The 19,656-nt window shown below is 37.7% G+C and overlaps 3 protein-coding genes across 6 annotated transcripts; 1 reads left to right on the forward strand and 2 right to left on the reverse strand.

Annotated features, from left to right (window-relative positions):
• Window positions 1-2,520: 2,520 nt before the first annotated feature.
• LOC103705809 (calmodulin-like) lies at window positions 2,521-9,569 on the reverse strand. Of its 2 annotated transcripts, XM_008789672.4 has the most exons (4): window positions 9,064-9,559; window positions 7,202-7,359; window positions 3,267-3,347; window positions 2,521-3,092 (listed from the first exon to the last, which is right to left on the reverse strand). In XM_008789672.4, exons 1-4 carry the CDS (start codon window positions 9,137-9,139, stop codon window positions 2,958-2,960), a joined length of 450 nt encoding a protein of 149 aa, XP_008787894.1. In that variant the 5' UTR covers window positions 9,140-9,559; the 3' UTR covers window positions 2,521-2,957. The 2 variants fall into 2 exon arrangements, with proteins under 2 accessions (XP_008787894.1, XP_038990297.1); XM_039134369.1 differs by lacking the exon at window positions 3,267-3,347 and having other exon boundaries at window positions 9,064-9,569.
• A 384-nt stretch (window positions 9,570-9,953) lies between these two features.
• On the forward strand, window positions 9,954-14,521 carry LOC103705867. Its single transcript, XM_039134493.1, has 3 exons — window positions 9,954-9,962; window positions 12,305-12,747; window positions 12,879-14,521. Exons 1-3 carry the CDS (start codon window positions 9,954-9,956, stop codon window positions 12,904-12,906), a joined length of 480 nt encoding a protein of 159 aa, XP_038990421.1. The 3' UTR covers window positions 12,907-14,521.
• Window positions 14,442-19,219, reverse strand: LOC103705868 (cyclin-J18-like). Of its 3 annotated transcripts, none has more exons than XM_039134372.1 (9): window positions 18,985-19,219; window positions 18,804-18,880; window positions 18,590-18,701; window positions 18,401-18,469; window positions 18,278-18,295; window positions 18,125-18,195; window positions 17,764-17,890; window positions 17,608-17,668; window positions 14,442-15,918 (listed from the first exon to the last, which is right to left on the reverse strand). In XM_039134372.1, the coding sequence occupies exons 1-9, from the start codon at window positions 19,072-19,074 to the stop codon at window positions 15,827-15,829; spliced, it is 717 nt and encodes a 238-aa protein (XP_038990300.1). In that variant the 5' UTR covers window positions 19,075-19,219; the 3' UTR covers window positions 14,442-15,826. The 3 variants fall into 3 exon arrangements, with proteins under 3 accessions (XP_038990300.1, XP_038990298.1, XP_038990299.1); XM_039134370.1 differs by having other exon boundaries at window positions 18,401-18,499; XM_039134371.1 differs by lacking the exon at window positions 18,278-18,295 and having other exon boundaries at window positions 18,401-18,499.
• Between the last annotated feature and the right edge of the window lie 437 nt (window positions 19,220-19,656).

Below are 19,656 nucleotides of genomic sequence, written 5' to 3' on the forward strand. Positions count from 1 at the left end.
TAATATTTTATACCTTTATTTTTGTATTATACTATAAATATAATATCATATTATATTATATCATAATACATTAATATGTTATGTTAAATAATTTAATATTAGTTATATTATGGAAAATTAATTTATACTAATAATTATAATATTTTATAACTTTATTATTGTATTATACTATAAATATTATATTATATTACATTACATTATAATACATTAATATGTTATTTTAAATAATTTAATATTATGTTATATTATGAAAAATTAATTTATAATAATAATTATAATATTTTATACCTTTATTATTGTATTATACTATAAATATTGTATTATATTACATTACATTATAATACATTAATATGTTATTTTAAATAATTTAATATTATGTTATGATATGAGAAATTAATTTATACTAATAATTATAATAGTTTATACTTTTATTATTGTATTATACTATAAATATAATATATATTACATTATATCATAATACGTTATATTAAATAATTTAATATTATGTTATATTACCAAATATTAATTTACTCTAATAATTATATCACTATTTTGCTATATCAACATAATATTATTTTATATTACAATAATATTATACTATATCGTATATTTATGTATTAATTTATGTTATGTTTTATTATGTTCTATTGTATAATACTATGCAATGTCCTTCATGGTAATTTTGTCATACAAAAGTACTTCCTCAGTTTGTTTACCAAACACAAAACAAAGTACCACAGCACTTTACGAAGTTACCAAACAGCAAACAGCTTTTTATAACAGCTCTACTTCAGACAGCTCTACTTCCAACAGCTCTACTTCTAACAGCTCCCCCAAACAGGGCCTAAGGCTTAGTCCCACAGGACATACGTGGCAAAATTCTATTTGGAAACTACATGCGAATTTTTGCAAGAGCATATTGACACGTGTATGCCAGCTCTGCAGATTGATTACGTTTGGGTTGAGTTTTTGGGCTGCATTATCAACTTTTGCTCTTTTATGGGATTTCTTTTTTTTTTTTTTTTGCTAGTAAAAAGGGGTAGGGAGGAGGAAGGGACAAGTCCACCTCCGCGTAGCAGCCCTCACTGGGCCCCCGCCCCGCCAGAAGAATGTTCGATGCGGGCAGAAATGGCCGTATGTTGGGCACTCCGACCGGTTTTACTCATACCCTCCCCACCCGTAGGCCCGGCTCAGCTACTCCTCTGAGCTCTGGCTCGAGTCCCACGTGTGAGTACGTCACACCCGACACCACCCCGGCTACTAGCGGTTCAAGAGCGGTCCTACACCACAAGTCCAGGCAGTGGCCAAAGTAGTGAGCTCCGGTCCACAATTTAATCGTCGCCGCAGCGATTCGAACTTGGAACCTAATGGTTAGAATTGCTGCCCAGTACCACTAGGCTACCACCTTGGTGGCTTTATGGGATTTTTTAGCAGGACATATTTTCTAGTGTGGGGCCCATCTGATACGTCAACATGCTCGATCGGGCAGGTTGGTTGGAAAGAGATGATTAGAAAAAAAGAAAAAAGAAAAAAGATAGATTCTACTGTTTGGTCGTAGGACGAACGAGCGGCTGGCGGGGACCTGGGGTGGGTCTCAATGGCCTAGTCCACAAAAGACGTGTGGGAACACGCAAGTCAGCTGGAATTTTAGGCTCATGCTGCAAAAATCAACAAACTACATTTTCTTTTGTTTATATGAAGAATGTATTTATCAAATCTGCTTTTGTTTTAGAGTTGCGTTTTGAAGTAAATGCGGAGCAATGCAATCTGGTGCCAAACTTGCATTTTCTTTTATTTTGACATTGATTTCAGAAAAATAATATGTTTCAATAAAAAACTTTTCTAATCTGGTTCTGCAATTTGTGTTTCTTTTATTTAAGTATTGATTTTGGAAATAATTGAAAGTAGCAAATGATGAAACGTGCCAAACCGAATCAATCGGTTACTAGCACAATTCACTTGGTTCAAAAGTAAGATATAAAGCCAACTAGCCGAAACACTCTTTCCATGGCTGCTTTTATTTCAAAACCCTCGGTTGAAGGCACCGTTCATCACTGTGCTATATTCACCTTGCTAGAAGGCTAGAAAAACTCCGAAGGCCTCTTCGAAACTCTCCAACCTCTATCCCACTTCAAAACGATTTATCCTCTTTCAAAATTCAGTGGCAATTAGAGATAAATTTCTCTCCCTCCCTCTCCCTTTCTCTCTCTTTTCTCTCTCTCTCCTTCTTCTTTGGCTCTTCTTGTTCTGATACATTCTGAAAAAGCATAATACGGATCCATATTGTAAACTAGTAGCCCGCCAATATGCCCTTCAATATTGGTTTGATGAATTTTGATTACAAGTATAAAAGAGTGCAAAAAAAAAAAGATTTTTCATATTGAGGTTGCTTAATGATCATGCTTTCTTTGGACAAAAGTTTTCATAATGATCATTAGCAAAAGATTTTTCTACTTCATTAAGGATAAAACTTGAAATTAACAACCTAGTGCTAAATGAATCATCAAATTAAAGATGATGTAGAATAACTGAATAACCTTTAGAAAGAAAACACTGTCACAGAAAACATCTTGGACACAAATTTTTTCAAAGACAAAGCTGCACCGATTTTAGACATGAAATTGTTTACAACATGAGAAGTTTTGCATTTCACTAGATGCCACCACGCTTGTAGTCCTTGTTCATATTCTACTCTTATTGGATTAAGAGGATAAGCTCGTGTATTGTAAGTCTATTTGGTCATCTAGATAATTAAAAGCTCTAATTTAATTGGGCCGGAGATTAAGGCCATCTGTTTTTCATGCAAATAGAATCAAGACTGGCTAGCCTAATAACCTTCCCGACGTGCACATCAGTAACGCCACTTGAGGTATCATCATTTCGGATATCTTCATATGCTTCTCGTAGTTCACATGCACCCCCTCCCCTTTCCTTCCCACCGGAAAAAGATGGCAACCTCACCTGGCCAACATCATTATCACAAACTCCTCGTAGTTCACTTGCCCGTCACCATCAATATCCGCTTCTCGTATCATCTCGTTAGCTTCCTCATCTGTCAGCTTCTCTCCAAGGTTTGTCAACACATTACGGAGCTAGACATCAGAAAAACGATCAGGGTTTTGTCAGTCAGCAAAGATTATGACACCGAAGTGCCCGTATAGCTTTTTTTTTAAACGCAATACACTAGGGAAAAACAATTGATGATGGTCAAGTTCGCTTCTTCAGGACATAACATGGTCGAAACTTTGAAAGAAGAGGAAGCTCACATCTGTAGCAGATATAAAACCGTTCCGATCCTTGTCAAACACTTTGAATGCTTCCTTCAGTTCTTCCTCAGAATCAGTGTTCTTCAAATATTGAAGCTCCATATATTAGAAAAATTTGAATAAATAGATGCCGAAATCATTTGCTTTCATGTTCATGCGCATGACGCAAATATAACTATCATATGAATGGGCAAAAACTTTATGCACGACAAGATAACAGATTCATGGTACAAGAAATGCAAGAATATAAAAGAACAAAAGAAAATAAGAAGTGTTCAACAATATACAAACAAAACCAAGAAGTCTAGCAACGAGGCAGGGGCAGCTACAACTTAATTCAGATGCTTCCTTACAGCAATGTGCAAAAAATTAAATAAATTTACCAGAGAGGAATAAGGGAAATATTTATTATGAAAAAACTACCAACCAACAGCTTGCGGAAAACTCAGATCCAGTCCTCGTTAACCCAAGAATTACACAGTCAAATGAAGATGAATGATCCATAGGATATGGGGAATAAAGATGCACTAAAATTACGAAGTATTTGTTACTTCAAAAAATACTGGTATAGTTCTCTGAATGTGCAAGCTAACTTAAGTTACCTTAGTATCTTTTCCTGACATTAGCTCCTAAAACATATTTTAGACCAATAAAGATGCAATAAAACTGCAAAGTATTCATTAGTTCAAAAAATGCAGGAACAGTTCTCAGATCTGCAAGCCAACTTAAGATTACCCAAGTATCTTTTTCTCGACAGAGTTCCCAAGACATATTTTAGACCTTTCTATTCTCCATTTAAGTAATTTGAGATAGAGAAGAAATGTACATTGGATAAAGTGATGGTGTCCCCAAATTTTACCTTGCTTTCTGCCTTATGAATGAACAAACAGTCACTAACAGCTTACTAACAGAGGCAAAGTATTATTTCTAAAAGTTGATCATCTCTAAAATGATATTTGATACAAATGGAACTGCCAATTGTCAAAGGAGGATCATGGAGAAAACCTGAACCAGTGTGAAGCATTAAGCAATTTATGTGACAACATTACCATAAAGCACAAGCATTACTCCACCTATTAAGATCAATCTTATAAATCTTTATTTGCCACTCATTCTTAGGACTGACTAAACAATCTGATAGAAAAAACTTTTTCTTCCACATTTGTCCAGATTCGCTTTAGACAGGAAGTAAAGCCCTTCTCCTAAGGAGATTCTTCTGTGCTCTGTCACACATGCATCTTAGCTGGCTCTCCATCTCTTTATTGTCATGTGCTTGTATTGAACTTTCCTACTGCCAGAGCACACCCACCTCAGCATTCACATCTGTGGCTGGCTCACAATCTTCTGTGTTTAGACCTGGCTTATTGGTCCAATATTTCACAAAACTCTCAGCCTGAATTCATACTACAATTTATCCTTGTTTCTCAATGGCATTTAACAATCATATAAAATTTCATAACACCTTGGCTTCACCAAGACCACTAGTTAAGATCCCAAACTAGTTTAAGATCGGCTACATGAATACTTTTCCTCCATTTTGCTTGGTTTAGGACTATATTTTTTAAAAGATATTAAGATATCAAGTTCTCCCTTATTACTTCATCCCACATGATTTTAGATCTACCTATATTCCTCTTCATTCCTTTGACATGTTCTTTCTTATCTAACGCCCATCATAAGACTTCTTTAGGGACTCTATCATATACTTTCTCTCCATCCATAAAGACCATATGAAGATCTTGTCTTTTTTCTATATACTTCTGCATTAATCACCAAAGGAGAAAAATAGCTTTCATAGTCAACCTACCCAGCATAAAACCAAATTGGTTCTCTGATATTTTATGTCACACCTCAATATGTGTTCATGCACAGCAAGACCATTATACTCTAAAACTGAAAGTTCTAGTCTATGTCTCCATTCAGAAGTGCAAATGCACTGAAAAATCCCTGGTTATTAGATAGACATTTTCATGCTTAATTGGGACCTCAATTTCACTTGCTTTCCTCCACCAAATAGACATAAAGTTCACAATATAGCCTAGCTGTAGTAGTTACAATATGCAGCGATTGACAAAAGCATAACCAGAATCCAGATAATTGTGTACTGGCATCTAATGCAAGACACAACATGTATTTGGAATCTGCAAAGCTTATTGTGAGGACAGATATCCACATATTTATCCTTCAATCAATTGTTATTATTACAAAAATCAGTGATAAATGCATATAAGTCAACTTCACTGTTTCCACGATGGCGGGCCTGGCATAATAGTAAAGTTGCTCCATTGTGAGATTTGATGGTTACATATTTGAAACATGAAAACAGCCTCTTCGCATGCAAGATAAGGCTGCATATATCTGACTCTTCCGAGACCCTGCAGTGGCAAGAGTCTTGTGCACTAAGATGCCTTTTTTTTTACAATTTCCAATAATATGGTCCTTGCATATGCCATCTTACTTTTTTCCAAAAATTGGGAGAATGTGATTTTCAATCACATCTCACACGACCTAAGAAATTTTGCCAATTTTTTATTGAAGCAAGACATCATGTCAGTAAGCCCTTGTTCATTAACTTGTTATTTTCAGCATCTAGATTTCGCACTTGATCTAGGCCTCAGTCTTGATTCTACTTCCCAGAAATTCAATTCAATCAAATGAATATGATTACAACAAAACCCATTATCTACATATGACAAATATATTCAACTATACTAGAATATACCAAAATAGCAGATACCTACAGGATACAGAGCATAGACTTGAAACACTAATAAAATACAACTTCAAACCATTCATGCTAAAACTGCAGTAAGTTGCGCTAAAGACAACTTTCTTCAAGCTCTAATAACAAAAATAACACTTTTTACCATCCAACAATTTTAGTAGACTTACATGGCATCACCTGCATTATTGTGGGTAAAAAAGAGATACAAGCAATGGTTCAAAGTCAAAAGGAAAGTAGAGCTACAACACCACCATAATGGCAGGTAACGGTCATGCTGGTGGGGATAAGAGTCCTTGTGATGCTACAAATCTTATGTAAAAGCATACTAAAGTCAACTGATGTAATAACAGTCGACTAAAGTATCACAAAATAAGACTTATACAAAGATAAAATTAGATATCAAGTACAAGGATTATAGCTAGAGACGATGATCAAGATTAGGCTAAATTAACTTGGTCTTTAGAAAGTAATGGAGAAAATGGGAGAAACACACAAAGTCAGTTAATCATGACAACCTGAGCAAGGAGATATAGTCCACATATTCTACAAAGCAAAACACAGTGAATAATTAGACATGGAGCACAAGTCGACTACAATTGGCTAATTGTAATCACAGATGAACAACCATTACCAATTTGAAGAAGGTAATCAATTAGTTAGTCAGTTTAAAACCAAAATCGTTAAATTTCCTCTTCAGAGTAATGTTGCTGAAGCTGCTGGTTCTCAAAACTATAATGTCTCAAGGGATCACAGGGCAGACATTTATTTTACCTAAACATAGGAGTTACTAAGCAAGGTGACTCATATAATATTGTACTTAAGATAGTGGACTATCATCTAGTTAATAACATTTCAAATCAAGAACACCTAGAACATGCAGATTATCAGTTTAATTCAACATGAAAATTCTAGACTGATGCAATCCTAGACAAAAGATGATTCCAAAATTGGGGGGAAAAAGATCACAAGATTGTCATCACAAGAAGAAGAAATCAAAGCATAGTTTGAGTGTTGACAGATTAAGGATATTCCATAGTCAGCAGATACAACAAATATCTACTACTGAGAACAAGTCTGCAACAAGACAAATATCTAGAATATCAAAAGGAACATCAAAAAGCAACTTTACCAAGTCTAGAATATTAAGCCATGATTTAAATGTTCAACATATCCAAAATAGGATAAGTGGGGAAGAAGATATACAACTCACTTTCATTTTGCATGCCATCAAATTCAAAAACTCAGGAAAATCAATGGCTCCATTTTGATCAGCATCAACTTCATTGATCATATCCTGCAGTTCAGCTTCAGTTGGATTCTGTCCCAAGGATCTCATCACAATGCTCAGTTCTTTGGTAGTTATGCAGCCTACATGGGGGAAGATCAAAAGGACATAAATACCTAGTAGTGACCTCACCAAGGCAAAAGTATGTAACAATACCAGTTTGTAATCTGATTCACTTTTTTTAGAATATCGAAACAAGCCAATTTGAGCTTAATATGATGGATCAATTCTAGTCCAACTCATGAAAATACAATTGGACATTATCTCATCATGGTGCCCAGTTCTTTGGTAGTTATCCAACCTACACGAGGGAAGATCAAAAGGACATGCATACCTAGTAATTACCTCGCCACGACAAAAATATGCAACAATACCAATTTGTTATCCAATTCATTTTTTTAGAATATAGAAACAAGCCAATTTGAGCTTAATATAATGGATCAATTCTAGTCCAACCGATGAAAATACAATAGGGCATTATTATATATCTACATACATATAACTAACGTATAATCATATATGTAACCTCTTGTGGATGCACATATATAGAAAGCTATAACCCCTCTTATACCTATTTTCAGATTTGTGGGGTTGCCATGTCCAACACCTACATGGCCATTCCTAAACTGCAACGCTTTTCTCCTGTCTTTTCTGCACAGACTGTAAGCATCGAATCTCAAACAATCACAATCTCCGAGTTCTAAAAAAATGTATGCTTGCTTGCAAGACACACGAGCACCCAATAATTTGTGGGGAAAATAACACTTCTATCGAAGATAATGACAATGATAATGATAGGAACCCAATTGAAAATTAATGTCATCCTCCTCAGATCATTAGAGATGCAAGCACTTCTACTACAATATACAAGCATTAGAAGATGCACAGAAAGCAACAGCAATTCACCAACTCCAAAACCATCTTATATTTATGTCCACGAAAACCAAGACAATACCAGGATAAGCAACAATTACTGGGACCACAATCCTTGGGAAAAACATTTTCCTCTAACCACCATTATCACCTGGACCACCAGTCCTTTGCTGCAACCAAATTATTCTTTTTTTCCCATTACACGATTAATAAACAAGCTGGCTGGCTGCCCAGGAGCAGCCTTCCGGCCACATGACAAACTTCAACGAGAACGGACAGCCATAATTCAAAACTAACATCGAGAGATCCAGACAAAATCCTCAGCCTCCTTCGAAAGCATCGCGTTCCAAGTCAACATCTCTAAGATTCAATGAGAAAGATCGAAACCACCTAAAATTCCGCAAAAAGCAAGATTCTCATTCACCTACCATCCCATCACGCAGATCTTTCCTAATCCCACACATATCGTTCAAGATCCTTCATTCAATGATAACACTACAAGAAAATCAAAAGAAACACAGAAACTCGAACAACTACAATCCAATCTTCTCATTAAAAAGAAAAAAAAATTCAATCCAAACTCTATCAAGAACACATATTCTAACACACTAACTGATCTACGGAGATCTCCCAAACAAATAGCAAATCACTGCAATCAGGTTAAAAGCCTTCCATAAAAAACCAAGAAAAAAAAAAGAAATCATCTCACCTATCAAAATAACAACCCGATCATCTGAAACTAAGAAAACATGATACAATCTCATCTACACTCCGACCAGAAATCAGGAACCAGACCTTATCGACCAAGATCTAGAGTTAGGGTTCCAAGAAGGTCGAGAAGAGCTCGAATGCGAGGGAAAGATCGAAAAAAGAACAAGCAAAGACGAACCGGGAGAGGAGAAAGGAGGGATTACCGTCTCCGTCCTTGTCGAAGAGGCCGAAGAGCGCCTTGAACTCCGCGATCTGCTCCTCCGTCAGATGCTGCGCCATTGATTCCGATTCGAAGCTAGTAGGCGACGACGAGACGACGACGACCTCTCGATCTCGCTTCGTCTCTCTCACCCTCTTTCGCTTTCTTTATTGCTTCTTTTCTTCTCTCGGCCTTGGTAGAGGCGGAGAGAGTTCGTTCGTCAAAGATGGGCAACGACTCGCAAGAGAAGTGAGTCTAAAATTTGGAGAAGGCTTCCTTCTCGCAGGTCTTCTCGAACGGGGTTCCTCCGGACGCCCTGCAACTCGGAGCAAAGCATCCGACGGCTCCATGATCATCCGTGTTGGGAAATGCATAGAATCTGTATGCGGGAACCATATCAGCCGTCCAATGGTGTCTTGGACGGTGATTCTAGATTGCCATATTGGTATTCTATGCGGATGCACGTGTGATACTGTTATCTGATGGACTCAGATAGCGCCGGCCAAGAAAAGAAAGAAAGAAGCTAGGCAATTAAAAATATAAAGAAGACGAACTCTTTTAAGTTGGCGAAATGGACTTGAAAATTTCTCGAAGATTCTAAGACTTCCAGATGGAGCACGATAAAACAACGGTTATCATGGAGATCGATAAAACAACGGTTGCAATGCTGGAAGAAAGCTAATATAATAATTTAAGGACTCATCCAAAATAACTAGTTAAAAGATATTATTTAAATTTTTTAATCATATCCTGTATAAATGCTTCGATTTAAACCTTCATATCCTCGTCAAGCTAAACATTCAAATCCATTCAGATTTAATTACAAACATCACGATTAGCCCGTGGTCAGCTCCAATAGATCTGTGCTGCAGTGTCTCTTAATTTACATCGATTATGGATCTGGTTTGCTCTTCATTCAAATCTAATCACAAACACCACGATCGACTCGTAGTCAACTCTAATGGATCCGTGCTGCAGTGTTGCATGGTGCACATAGGTTATTGGCCAGATCCGCTCTAATACCATTTGTAACAATTCAGAACCTCACCCAAAATAGCTAACCGGAAGGTATTATTTAAGTTTTTTAATCATGTATAACTACCCAAGATCTACTCAGCGAATAACCAATATGGAGCAAAACACACGTCTGCACGGGTCCTCACAGCTAGGCATACATGCAAGAAAATCACTAAAATTGCTCTCTTTCTCGACGTCAAGATGAATTTTGGAGCCTTTTGGACTTGCACGTCCATCAAACTTCGGAACAGCAATAGCATCCATTTGTGGAAAGATTTTTGGATTGATTCCATCTTATTGGCATCTCTTTTTGAGGACTTATATCTTAAAGCTGTAAAAAGAAACGCCACCATGGCAATCTACTGAATCGGCGCACTAGAAAATGAAACATCAAACTCCATGGCCCACTCACACAAAGTGAATTAAACTAGCTTGATCTTCTTATGGACCTCCTATCCTTGATTTGACCCAATAATTTGGGAGATGCACCAGTTTGGAAGCTCATAAAAAATGGTAACTCCTGAGTGCAATCTCTTTATAAATTCATTAATAATGACGGCATTCTTTTTCCTTTCTACAAAGCAATTTGGAAAGTGAGAATTTTTCTATCACATTGGCGAGGTCCCAGCAAGAAAAGGCTATTTGGTGAACTCTGAATGTCCTTTTATGTGGAGCAACTTCCGGAGCCGCATTCCATTTGTTTACGAAGTACTCCTTCACCAGAAGTATTTGGTTCACACTAAAGCTGTACCTGAAGTTTCATGGATGGCCACAGAACTTACAAGATTGATGGACAACTTGGAGAAAGAAAAAGATCCAACCATTATTCAAGAGGATCGAGGACCTGCTCATCACTACTCTTTTTTGGCAAATCTGGCTCGAGAGAAGTTTAAGAATTTTTCTTAGGAAAACATCTTCGATTAAAGTGGTCCATATCAACGCCCTTCAAACATTCAAGCTCTGGGTAACACATTCAAGCTTGATGCCTTGACTGAATTTAAAATAACAAGATAAATTTTAATTTTTATATAATAGATACTTATTCATATCTTGCTTAAATGAGCATCATTCTTTATGCAAATTAAGTAGAGATTTTTATGTACGAATGAATAGATCGGGATACTAAGAGATTGCCAAGTAAGACGAAGATGTAAAACATAGGCGATAAGAGAATATCATATTTCTATTATCAGTATTGATTCTATCTATCAATTTTAGTGCTATGTGCATCTCCATCAATATTTTTTTTTCCTGAGAGATTGTAATAATATATCAATTATCGGTGCTTCAATAAAGAAAAAACCTATGGATGTTTGAGTATTTTGGGTTAGAAATTACGCAACAAAAGTTGATTAGGTTGACAAATTATGCAGAGATTTAATTAACTTCTTAGGTTACAAAGATGACAAATGAATTGGGACCACATCTACCAACTTTCCAAACTTCCTTATATGAGCATACCAATGAGAAAGCTAGATGATTAGATAATTGTCTTATTAACTTATCTCCAATGGATTGTCTTTAGCTGGATAAAAATGATAACGCTTTATATAAACAAGTGTTCAATGCTTCGTAGCTTGCAAACATCCTATAGTTTGTAAAAAAATACCAACCTCTTATCTCAATCATTCTAGGAGACAAATGCTTTGCAACCAGATGTTGTCGTATTGGTTGGACCTATTTATACTAGCAATTAAAAATTCTAGATTCAATTATTAAATTATTTAATTTTAAAAATTAAACTTAAATAATTATAATGCAGACAAGTCTCTCCTTTCTCCTTCAAAAGAATAATCAATAATAAATATCTGCGGCAAATATGCCATTCAAAACTATAGACAAGATGATCAATTTTAAATGTGAAAAAAAATCTTGTTCGAATTTTTAACTCAATCTGAAAATAAGATTAGATAAAAATGATTGCAAAATGTCGCATCAGATATGGAAAAGAATATTTTAAATTACTATAAAATTGGCATCTCCGACATGGAGAGAAAAAAAAAGATTGATGTCTTTAAGGAAGCTATTTTTTAAGTCCTCTTATCTCCCAAATCAGTCTTTATAACATATCATATGTAAATAATTTTCAAAAATAATCTCTCTCTCTCTCTCTCTCTCTCTCTCTCTAAATCTTTCATGCATCTCATCCAGCTTCCAGAACCCTCCAAGCATTACTAGAACCTTCCCTCCCATCTCCACCTCCACTCCCCCAAAACGTCCATAGTTAGAAGAAGAAAGAAAGAAAACCCTCGCCGCCGTTCTTCCGCCGGAGAAAGCCCTCGCCGTCTATAGCCAGGCCGCCCTTCGTCTTCTGCGGCGCCGTCCACGCCGCCCGCCCGTCCGCCGTCCTCCCCCTCCCCTGGCCCGACCCCGCCGAAGACGCCGCCGCCGCCGGCCTCCAGGTGGCGCTCCCCGAGGCGGCGTTCGCCAAGATCAGTGTCTCGGTGGGGGATCTGGCGGCGCTGCCGCCTGTGCTCGACGCCGATGCCCTGCGGCGGGCGGAGCGGCTCGCGCTCCGGGTAGGGGAGAGCCGCTTCAATTTTATGCAGTCGTTCTGCGGGGTTGATGGGAGATATTTTGGATCGGTGGTTCAAGAAATTTCAGGAGAAGGCCAAGAAGGACCCGAGTTATCTCAAGGGTTTCGCATTGTGAGGCGAGCAGGGCCGGAAAGGTACGAGCTTTACGGCTGCTAAGCGTATACTTATTTGTTCTTTTGAAGAATTGAGGGTTTATGCTGAGAGGGCAGGTGAAAGCAGAGATTTTTTTTTCTTCCTTTCGTATGAATTTTGGTGCCTATTGCAGGTCAATGTATCCACACTCACTTTTCTAATTATTATCAGAAATGTTAACCCCTGCTGAGATTTCTCCATGTTCGTCTCTACGAGAATTTGGATGGATTTGATCGCAAATATGTTTGCATTGGCAAATGGAACATCAATTAGGGAGGAGCATCGTTTTCCCTTGACGAGCAGTGAAATGCTACAAACCAGTGCCTTCCATCTTTCCCAAGTGGATGAAAGGTTTGATCTTTCTTTAGAGTTCTCCATGAGAATGTGAGAGGAGTTCTTGGCAGCTCAAGCATCTGTAGATTGGGTTGATTATTACCGCTTACAAGCATCCACAGCTCGCAGCTGTCCATGTGTGGATATTAAGGATAGGAGAACCTAGAATTGTGGAGATGAATAAGATCGAAGACTTCTTCGAATGCTGCTAATCTTAGGCCTTTAATCTTATAATTGTTACTTCAATCTTATGCTTCGTCATCGGAAGCCTCGACTCGAGGGTGGTTGCTGTTGGTGGGTGCCAGGTCTTTGGCATTTCTGTTTTGGAGGCGGAGTTGAGAGCAGCATGAGCTGATCCGGGTTATGCATGATATATTTTGTGGGCCAGAGTAGTCTTTCTTGAGGATAACTCGGTTATGGTGCTCCGATGGCATGGATGGATGATGGGGGAAAAGTGGATCGCCCAACGCATATAGTTAAAGCATCCGAATCCGACAGTAAGCCTAGTCTCGGCGAACGTGATCTCGGTAAGCATGGTCTCGGCGGGCATGGTCTCGGCAAGCGTGATCTTGATTTCGGCTAAGCAAAATTTGATTGATCTCGAGGCCAAGTAAGACCTAGTCAGAAGCTGAGACCGAACCCAACTTCACCGAAAGTCAAGCCGATCTTTAAATCGGAGCGTCTGCATAAAGAAGGGGTCACCAAATTCTCCATATTTGGGATCAAATTCCGCAGTCTCCGTTACAACAGTTGTCAAACCTGAATCCATGCAATCTCAACCAATTGCTGGCTAACCTGGATTTTTGTGCCATCTAAGGTAATTTATTTAACCCAAGATTTTTTGTAATCACATCCGATTGCGAATAACCGCCACACCCTCTCTTATAAAGAGGGGGGAACTCTGAAAAGAGAGGGAAATTTCTTCCTTTCTACAAAAAGATTTTTTTATTAGAATATCTACGAATCCTCTCTGACTTAAGCATCGGAGGGCCTTCGTCGAATCTTCCGATTTGGGCTTCTTGCAGATTTACCGGAGACAGCCATCCGCCACCGCTTGTGGCAGAAGCTCCTCCTTCTGGTTCGCGATCACCTTCGAGTCCAATTTCCAGTAACAACAGATGCCACCCTCTGCTTCGAGACATTCGGGCTATGGTGAGAGGCGATGTTGCATTTTCAGGTCGGGCATGTTTAAAGAGAGACCAACAAGGCTACGGATTGGGTCGCCTCGTATGTGGCCGATCACTCCGGAAGAATCATGTGGGTCTGGCAAAGAGAGCTACTTAGAGTATTTCGCAATATGTTGTTTTTTTTAACTTTCTTAGATGTATCATGCTAGGCAGCTAGAAGTATAAGAGTCATCTGCTTTTTTTTTTTTTTTTTTAATTGTTTCCTAAGCTACTGTCGGAAAAGCACTTGATCATGCCAATTGGAATTTCTTTTCCTTATAATGTAGTGAAAAGATTGGGTTAAGATGGAAAGTGGGACTGGATGGTTCCATATTTTTGTCACACATTGATTAGCAGGATAGCTCAAAGTTTGTTTCCGCCGGGGGGTACTGAGGAAGCCCAATTTCTCTCTCCTACGACGGCTATAAAGTTTTCAGGACAACAAGGCTCATGATTACCAAAAAGCTAACATTGTTAACAACATCATATTCAGGGTTTTGGATAAACCCATCGGCGACATTAATTTGCTCACAATATTTTCTTACTCCAGGAGCTTCTCATTCATAGTTGGTAGCATGTGAATCACTCTTACGATGAACACCAGTGGTGTTGAATCATGCAATGTTCAAGAGATCTTTCTTTCACTCTTTCTTCTTCCTTTTCTTTTCTTCTGTTTCTTTTCTGGCAGCGAATTATAATGCCATATCTGGAAGTGACAATGAATGCATTGAAAATATCCACTCCCTTTTTTTTGTTTTTTTTTGCCTTTTGTTGGGAGGACAAGCCTTGTTACAAATAAAAATAAGAGCGTCCAATTAGGGTTCGCAACAATCCACCAAATATCCAGCCCGACACCAACATAGGTGGATTTTACCTCATTTATTTAAACCCCAAAGCGGGTACGGGTTTAATATAAAATACCCGAGACGGTTTTGCTTCGGATGCCCCACTCCAAATCCGGCATGAAATAACTATAATCTAAATTTTTTTCTTTCTAAAGTAACAATTATTTTAGAATCCCTACGATGAGTTCGACTCAATCTGAACTAACTTGTCTATTCCATGCAATTCAATCCGACCTATACCATCTAGTTTACCTCACCCAACCGTCCAAAATGAGTACAGAATGGATATGGATATAAAGTTTTTAATTATGGAGTGGATACGGGTATTGGCCGACCCGACCCATATCTGATCTATTTCATTCCCTACACGCAGTAGCCTCAGCTTGAGCTGAAAACAGCAACTGGAAGGGAAAGGAGGACGTCCAAATAGATGCTTGAGAGGAAGCGGAGGCAGGATTGACTAAAAAGTCATCCGGTTGATTCCTTCCAAAGGATGGGGGTCAAGCAATAAAGACATCCATTTTACTGCCTTTCATTGTTTTCGTGTGCATCCCCAGCCAACATGAGAACATAGTGAAAAATTCAGAGACGGAGACAAAGTCCATGTCAAGGCAAATGAACAGGCAAAGCATAACCTAAGATCCTTAACTAGTTTCATTCATTACATGAATCAGGTACAGAAGTCACTAGGTGCCATCCCATGACAAGCTTCACAATGAGATTACTTCATCAAGCATCTACTCTGTTATCTCAGGCTTCAGCACATGTCCAAGAATGCATGATACAATCCTTCTGATGTCATCTTCATCATAGGAAGTAACAAATTTCACTGCAACGACAAAAAGGGCTCTCGCGTTTGAGCAGTGAATGCTTTATAGTCTAAAGATGCAATGACGTTTGAACAGTGAATGCTTAATAGTCTGAAGATGCATTTTTAGAATAACTACAACTTATGGCTATTTATCCTCCCTCTTGGGTTATCAGCAACAACAGGTTTGGGAATGTTTTCCATATGAAAAATGAAAAGAAAAATGAAGAAATAAAGCAAAAAAAGATTGCTTTGTCACAATCAAGTGGGTCATATTGATTGTTACAAGCTTGTACTAAAATTTGTCTATGTTTTTTCCAACAATTAGACCTGGTCCACTCTATGCCAGGTGAAATCTATTTGAGAGTTTCCAGGTATTATCAGCTTTTCCGACAGCCGTTCCATGCTTTTCTACCACAAGATTTTATGGGGATGTAACCTTAAAGGTCTGTCTCAGATAAAGAATTTCATAGCATTATAGAAACGACCATTATGATTTCTGCAAACCAATGCAACATGCGCCATATAATGGCCATAGTGTTTCTTATTTAACATTATGCCTTTATAACTGGATATTATATGTATACACAAAACTATTTTAAAATTAAACATATGATAGTGTTATCTGTATACGACACAAAAATGATATGAGATGTTTAAAATAAAATTATTTTATTTTCATAATTTATTGTAGTGGCTAATAGCCATGAAAACAGAGTAGTGTTTTTCTTAATATTCTTTGCTTAATAACACTTATAATAGGATCATAAAACGCCCACAAGAATAATAGGATTACGGTCATTAAGTCATCACAATACCATTACTAAAACCAGGCCAAGATACGTTATATAAACGTCATTCTCATTAGACTCAATTTACATACCAAGAGGATGACGGGAACTAAATTTCCAGCGCCATATGGAGTAGAAAATTGCTTGCTTGACAAGAACAGGATTACCATCTTTTGGTTTTGCATCCAAATCTATCCTTAGATTTTCTGTAGCTAGAAAACCTCAAAAGTTTTGTAGCGGATAATACTAGGAGGGTCCATCAATATATCTGCATGCTCAAAAAGCTAAGACAAAAGATAGCGAGTTCTGCACACACTATGATGGACAGAAATAACAGGCGACTAATGCAAATGATAACATGATGCTCATATTTTCAGCTAACCTTGTTTCCTGAGAAGGTCATATACAATTTACAAGATAAAGAGCCAAGAAAAAATTATAGCACTCAAGAATCAAGAGAAACAATCTTCTTGGCATAGCTCTCCAAGATGTTAATCTTAACTAGACTCATCCACACCTCGATATTTGAAGTTTCAAAAACATGGATGCTTTAGAAAAGGAAACAACTTTTAATTACACTAGCAATGTTCAAATAAATGTTAAAATTTATATATATATTCTCTGAGAGAAATTTATTCGTGTTAATAAAATTAACAATAGTTTGGTAGCCAATTTCCTATAAATGGTGGTTTTGAAGAACACAGATGCATAAAAGCCAAGGGGAGAAGCCCAGGGAACCATTATATATATGGTGTCCTAATTTCTAGCAAAGACCAAAGTTAAGCAAATCCGTTGTCATAAGAAAGGCACCCCAGCTAAATATTTGAAAATAGAACTTGCAATTCAATATGAAAAGTCGAAGAGACTATGGTATAATAATTAAGCATACTTCATGAAGGACATATAAATAGAACTTTACCCCAAGGTAGAAGTGGAAATTCCCATCGTTGCTTTGGGATTGAAATAGTATATGCAGTCACCTTCATGCCAATTATAGCAATTCAACTAACTAGGAATAAAGAAGAGAAATGGCCATTCTTGCAATCATTGGGACAGTTCAAGTTGATGAACGTACAAGGATAGATGCTGCAAGAGAACAGGGGGAGCTGAAGAGCATTGACATGTCTTCTGTCTCATAGAGGAGATCCATGATTTCCATGCACACATCAGACCTCAATAGCTCCCCTAACATTGACAATTCCCTGATTCACAAAATTAAAATTGTAAATTTAAGAACTTGATTTACGTTGCTGTATCCTGTCATCTCAAGAAATTCACAAATTGTCACCCAGATAGAAAGAAGAAGAAGCAATGATTCTAGCCAGTTGGGAGGTTATGAGGGGTTCCTTTTATCTTCTTCGTTAATTGAACTTTCTGTAGGGCAATAACATGGACATAGTGAAAGTCATGGTGAAATCAAATGAGTCAAGGATCACCTGAACTGAATGAGAAGATCCTCAAGGAAGACGAATACAATGTTTGAAGCTCCAATCTCAAATCCAAATGCCTGAAAAAGTCGTATTAGCTAGGTTTCAATACTACATCGGACAAAAAAAAAGGCGTCTTTTTGTCATCAAAAACAGTCATACCTCCATAAAGACCAATTCCTACACATGAGGATCAAAATCCATCAATTCTAGATGGTCAAAAGAGGTTTAAATTAGGTAAAAAATACTCTCTCTTTTTTGTGAGAATTAAAATGCGAGACGTACAGCTTCAGCGTAATCCCGAGCCATGAAATGCTGATCGGTGATGAGGTCGTCTCCCAAAGCCTTCATGCTCTTCACAGACAGGGGACGAGAATCATGCATCTGCCGCCATGTTACATGACAAAGAGCATAACAAGAAATCAACCAACCCTAGCGACATCGAATTTTAAAAGTAGGAAGAAAGAAACATACTTTACTAGAAATCCATAAGGAAATGAGGGCAAAGAGCTGCAAATTGCTCTCCCTTGGTGGATCCAAGAGCCAGCTCACTCCGTCCCTCCCATCGAGCAACATCGCCTTCCTTCTGGCGATGGATAAGTTATGAAAATCAAGAAAGAAAGAATGAATCAAGATCAGAAGCCTAAAGAATCACCAAAGTCGGCATCTTGATGAGGATTTGAGGTACCTGCGGAGAGAAGGGAGGAATCGATCGGCGAAGAAGGAGAGAGCCGTGTACTTGACGATTGGGGGGCATTGGAGTTGCTTTTTTGGAGAGGGAGGGGGGTTGGTGGTGGCGATGATCGGAATTCAGAAGGGAAGAATTTTGAGTTGATATGAGGGAGAGAACAATTTGGATGGGGGCTTACCGAAGAGGCGTGGAGGAGGAACTCCAGCAAACGATAACGCAAGGTTGAAGGGATGGCGGCCAAGGAGGACGACGACATATCCATCTCCATCTCTCTCCGTGTGTTGTTTGCGCGCGCCTGTGTATCTCGTTGGCGGGAAAGCTCTGCGAGGGGAGCGCGAAACGGATGTACGACGGACGGAAGAGCGACAGGGTGGGAAAAAGGTCAGCTTGCCCACGCTAAAGAAACTGGCACCTAATGGTGTCCCCATTCTTAATAAAGGGGAACCTAACCCTGGATCTTTTTTTTTATTTATTTTTTTCTGAAAAGAATATGGCCCTCCCTCTCCCTCTCATTTTATGCTTAGTCCTAATATATTCAGGTTTACTCAAAAATTATATATCTAATATTTTATGTCCAGTTATATCTAATATATAATATAATTAGATTAATATTCTACGTACTGTTTCATCTGCTTTCATACATGATTATATTTATCTTGCATCTAATTTTGCTCGATATATTAGGAGTAAGGACTCAACATTAAATGATCATTAAAAAAAATCAAAGGATGGAAGTAAAATTTATTTAATAATAACTAAATATAAAATAATAATCAATTCAAATTGATAAATTTTAATTTTTCTAAATAACAAAAGAGAACCATTTATTTATCTAAGTAGCCAGCAAATG

Source organism: Phoenix dactylifera, chromosome 15 (genome assembly GCF_009389715.1).
Source record: "Phoenix dactylifera cultivar Barhee BC4 chromosome 15, palm_55x_up_171113_PBpolish2nd_filt_p, whole genome shotgun sequence".
NCBI classification, from domain to species: domain Eukaryota; kingdom Viridiplantae; phylum Streptophyta; class Magnoliopsida; order Arecales; family Arecaceae; genus Phoenix; species Phoenix dactylifera.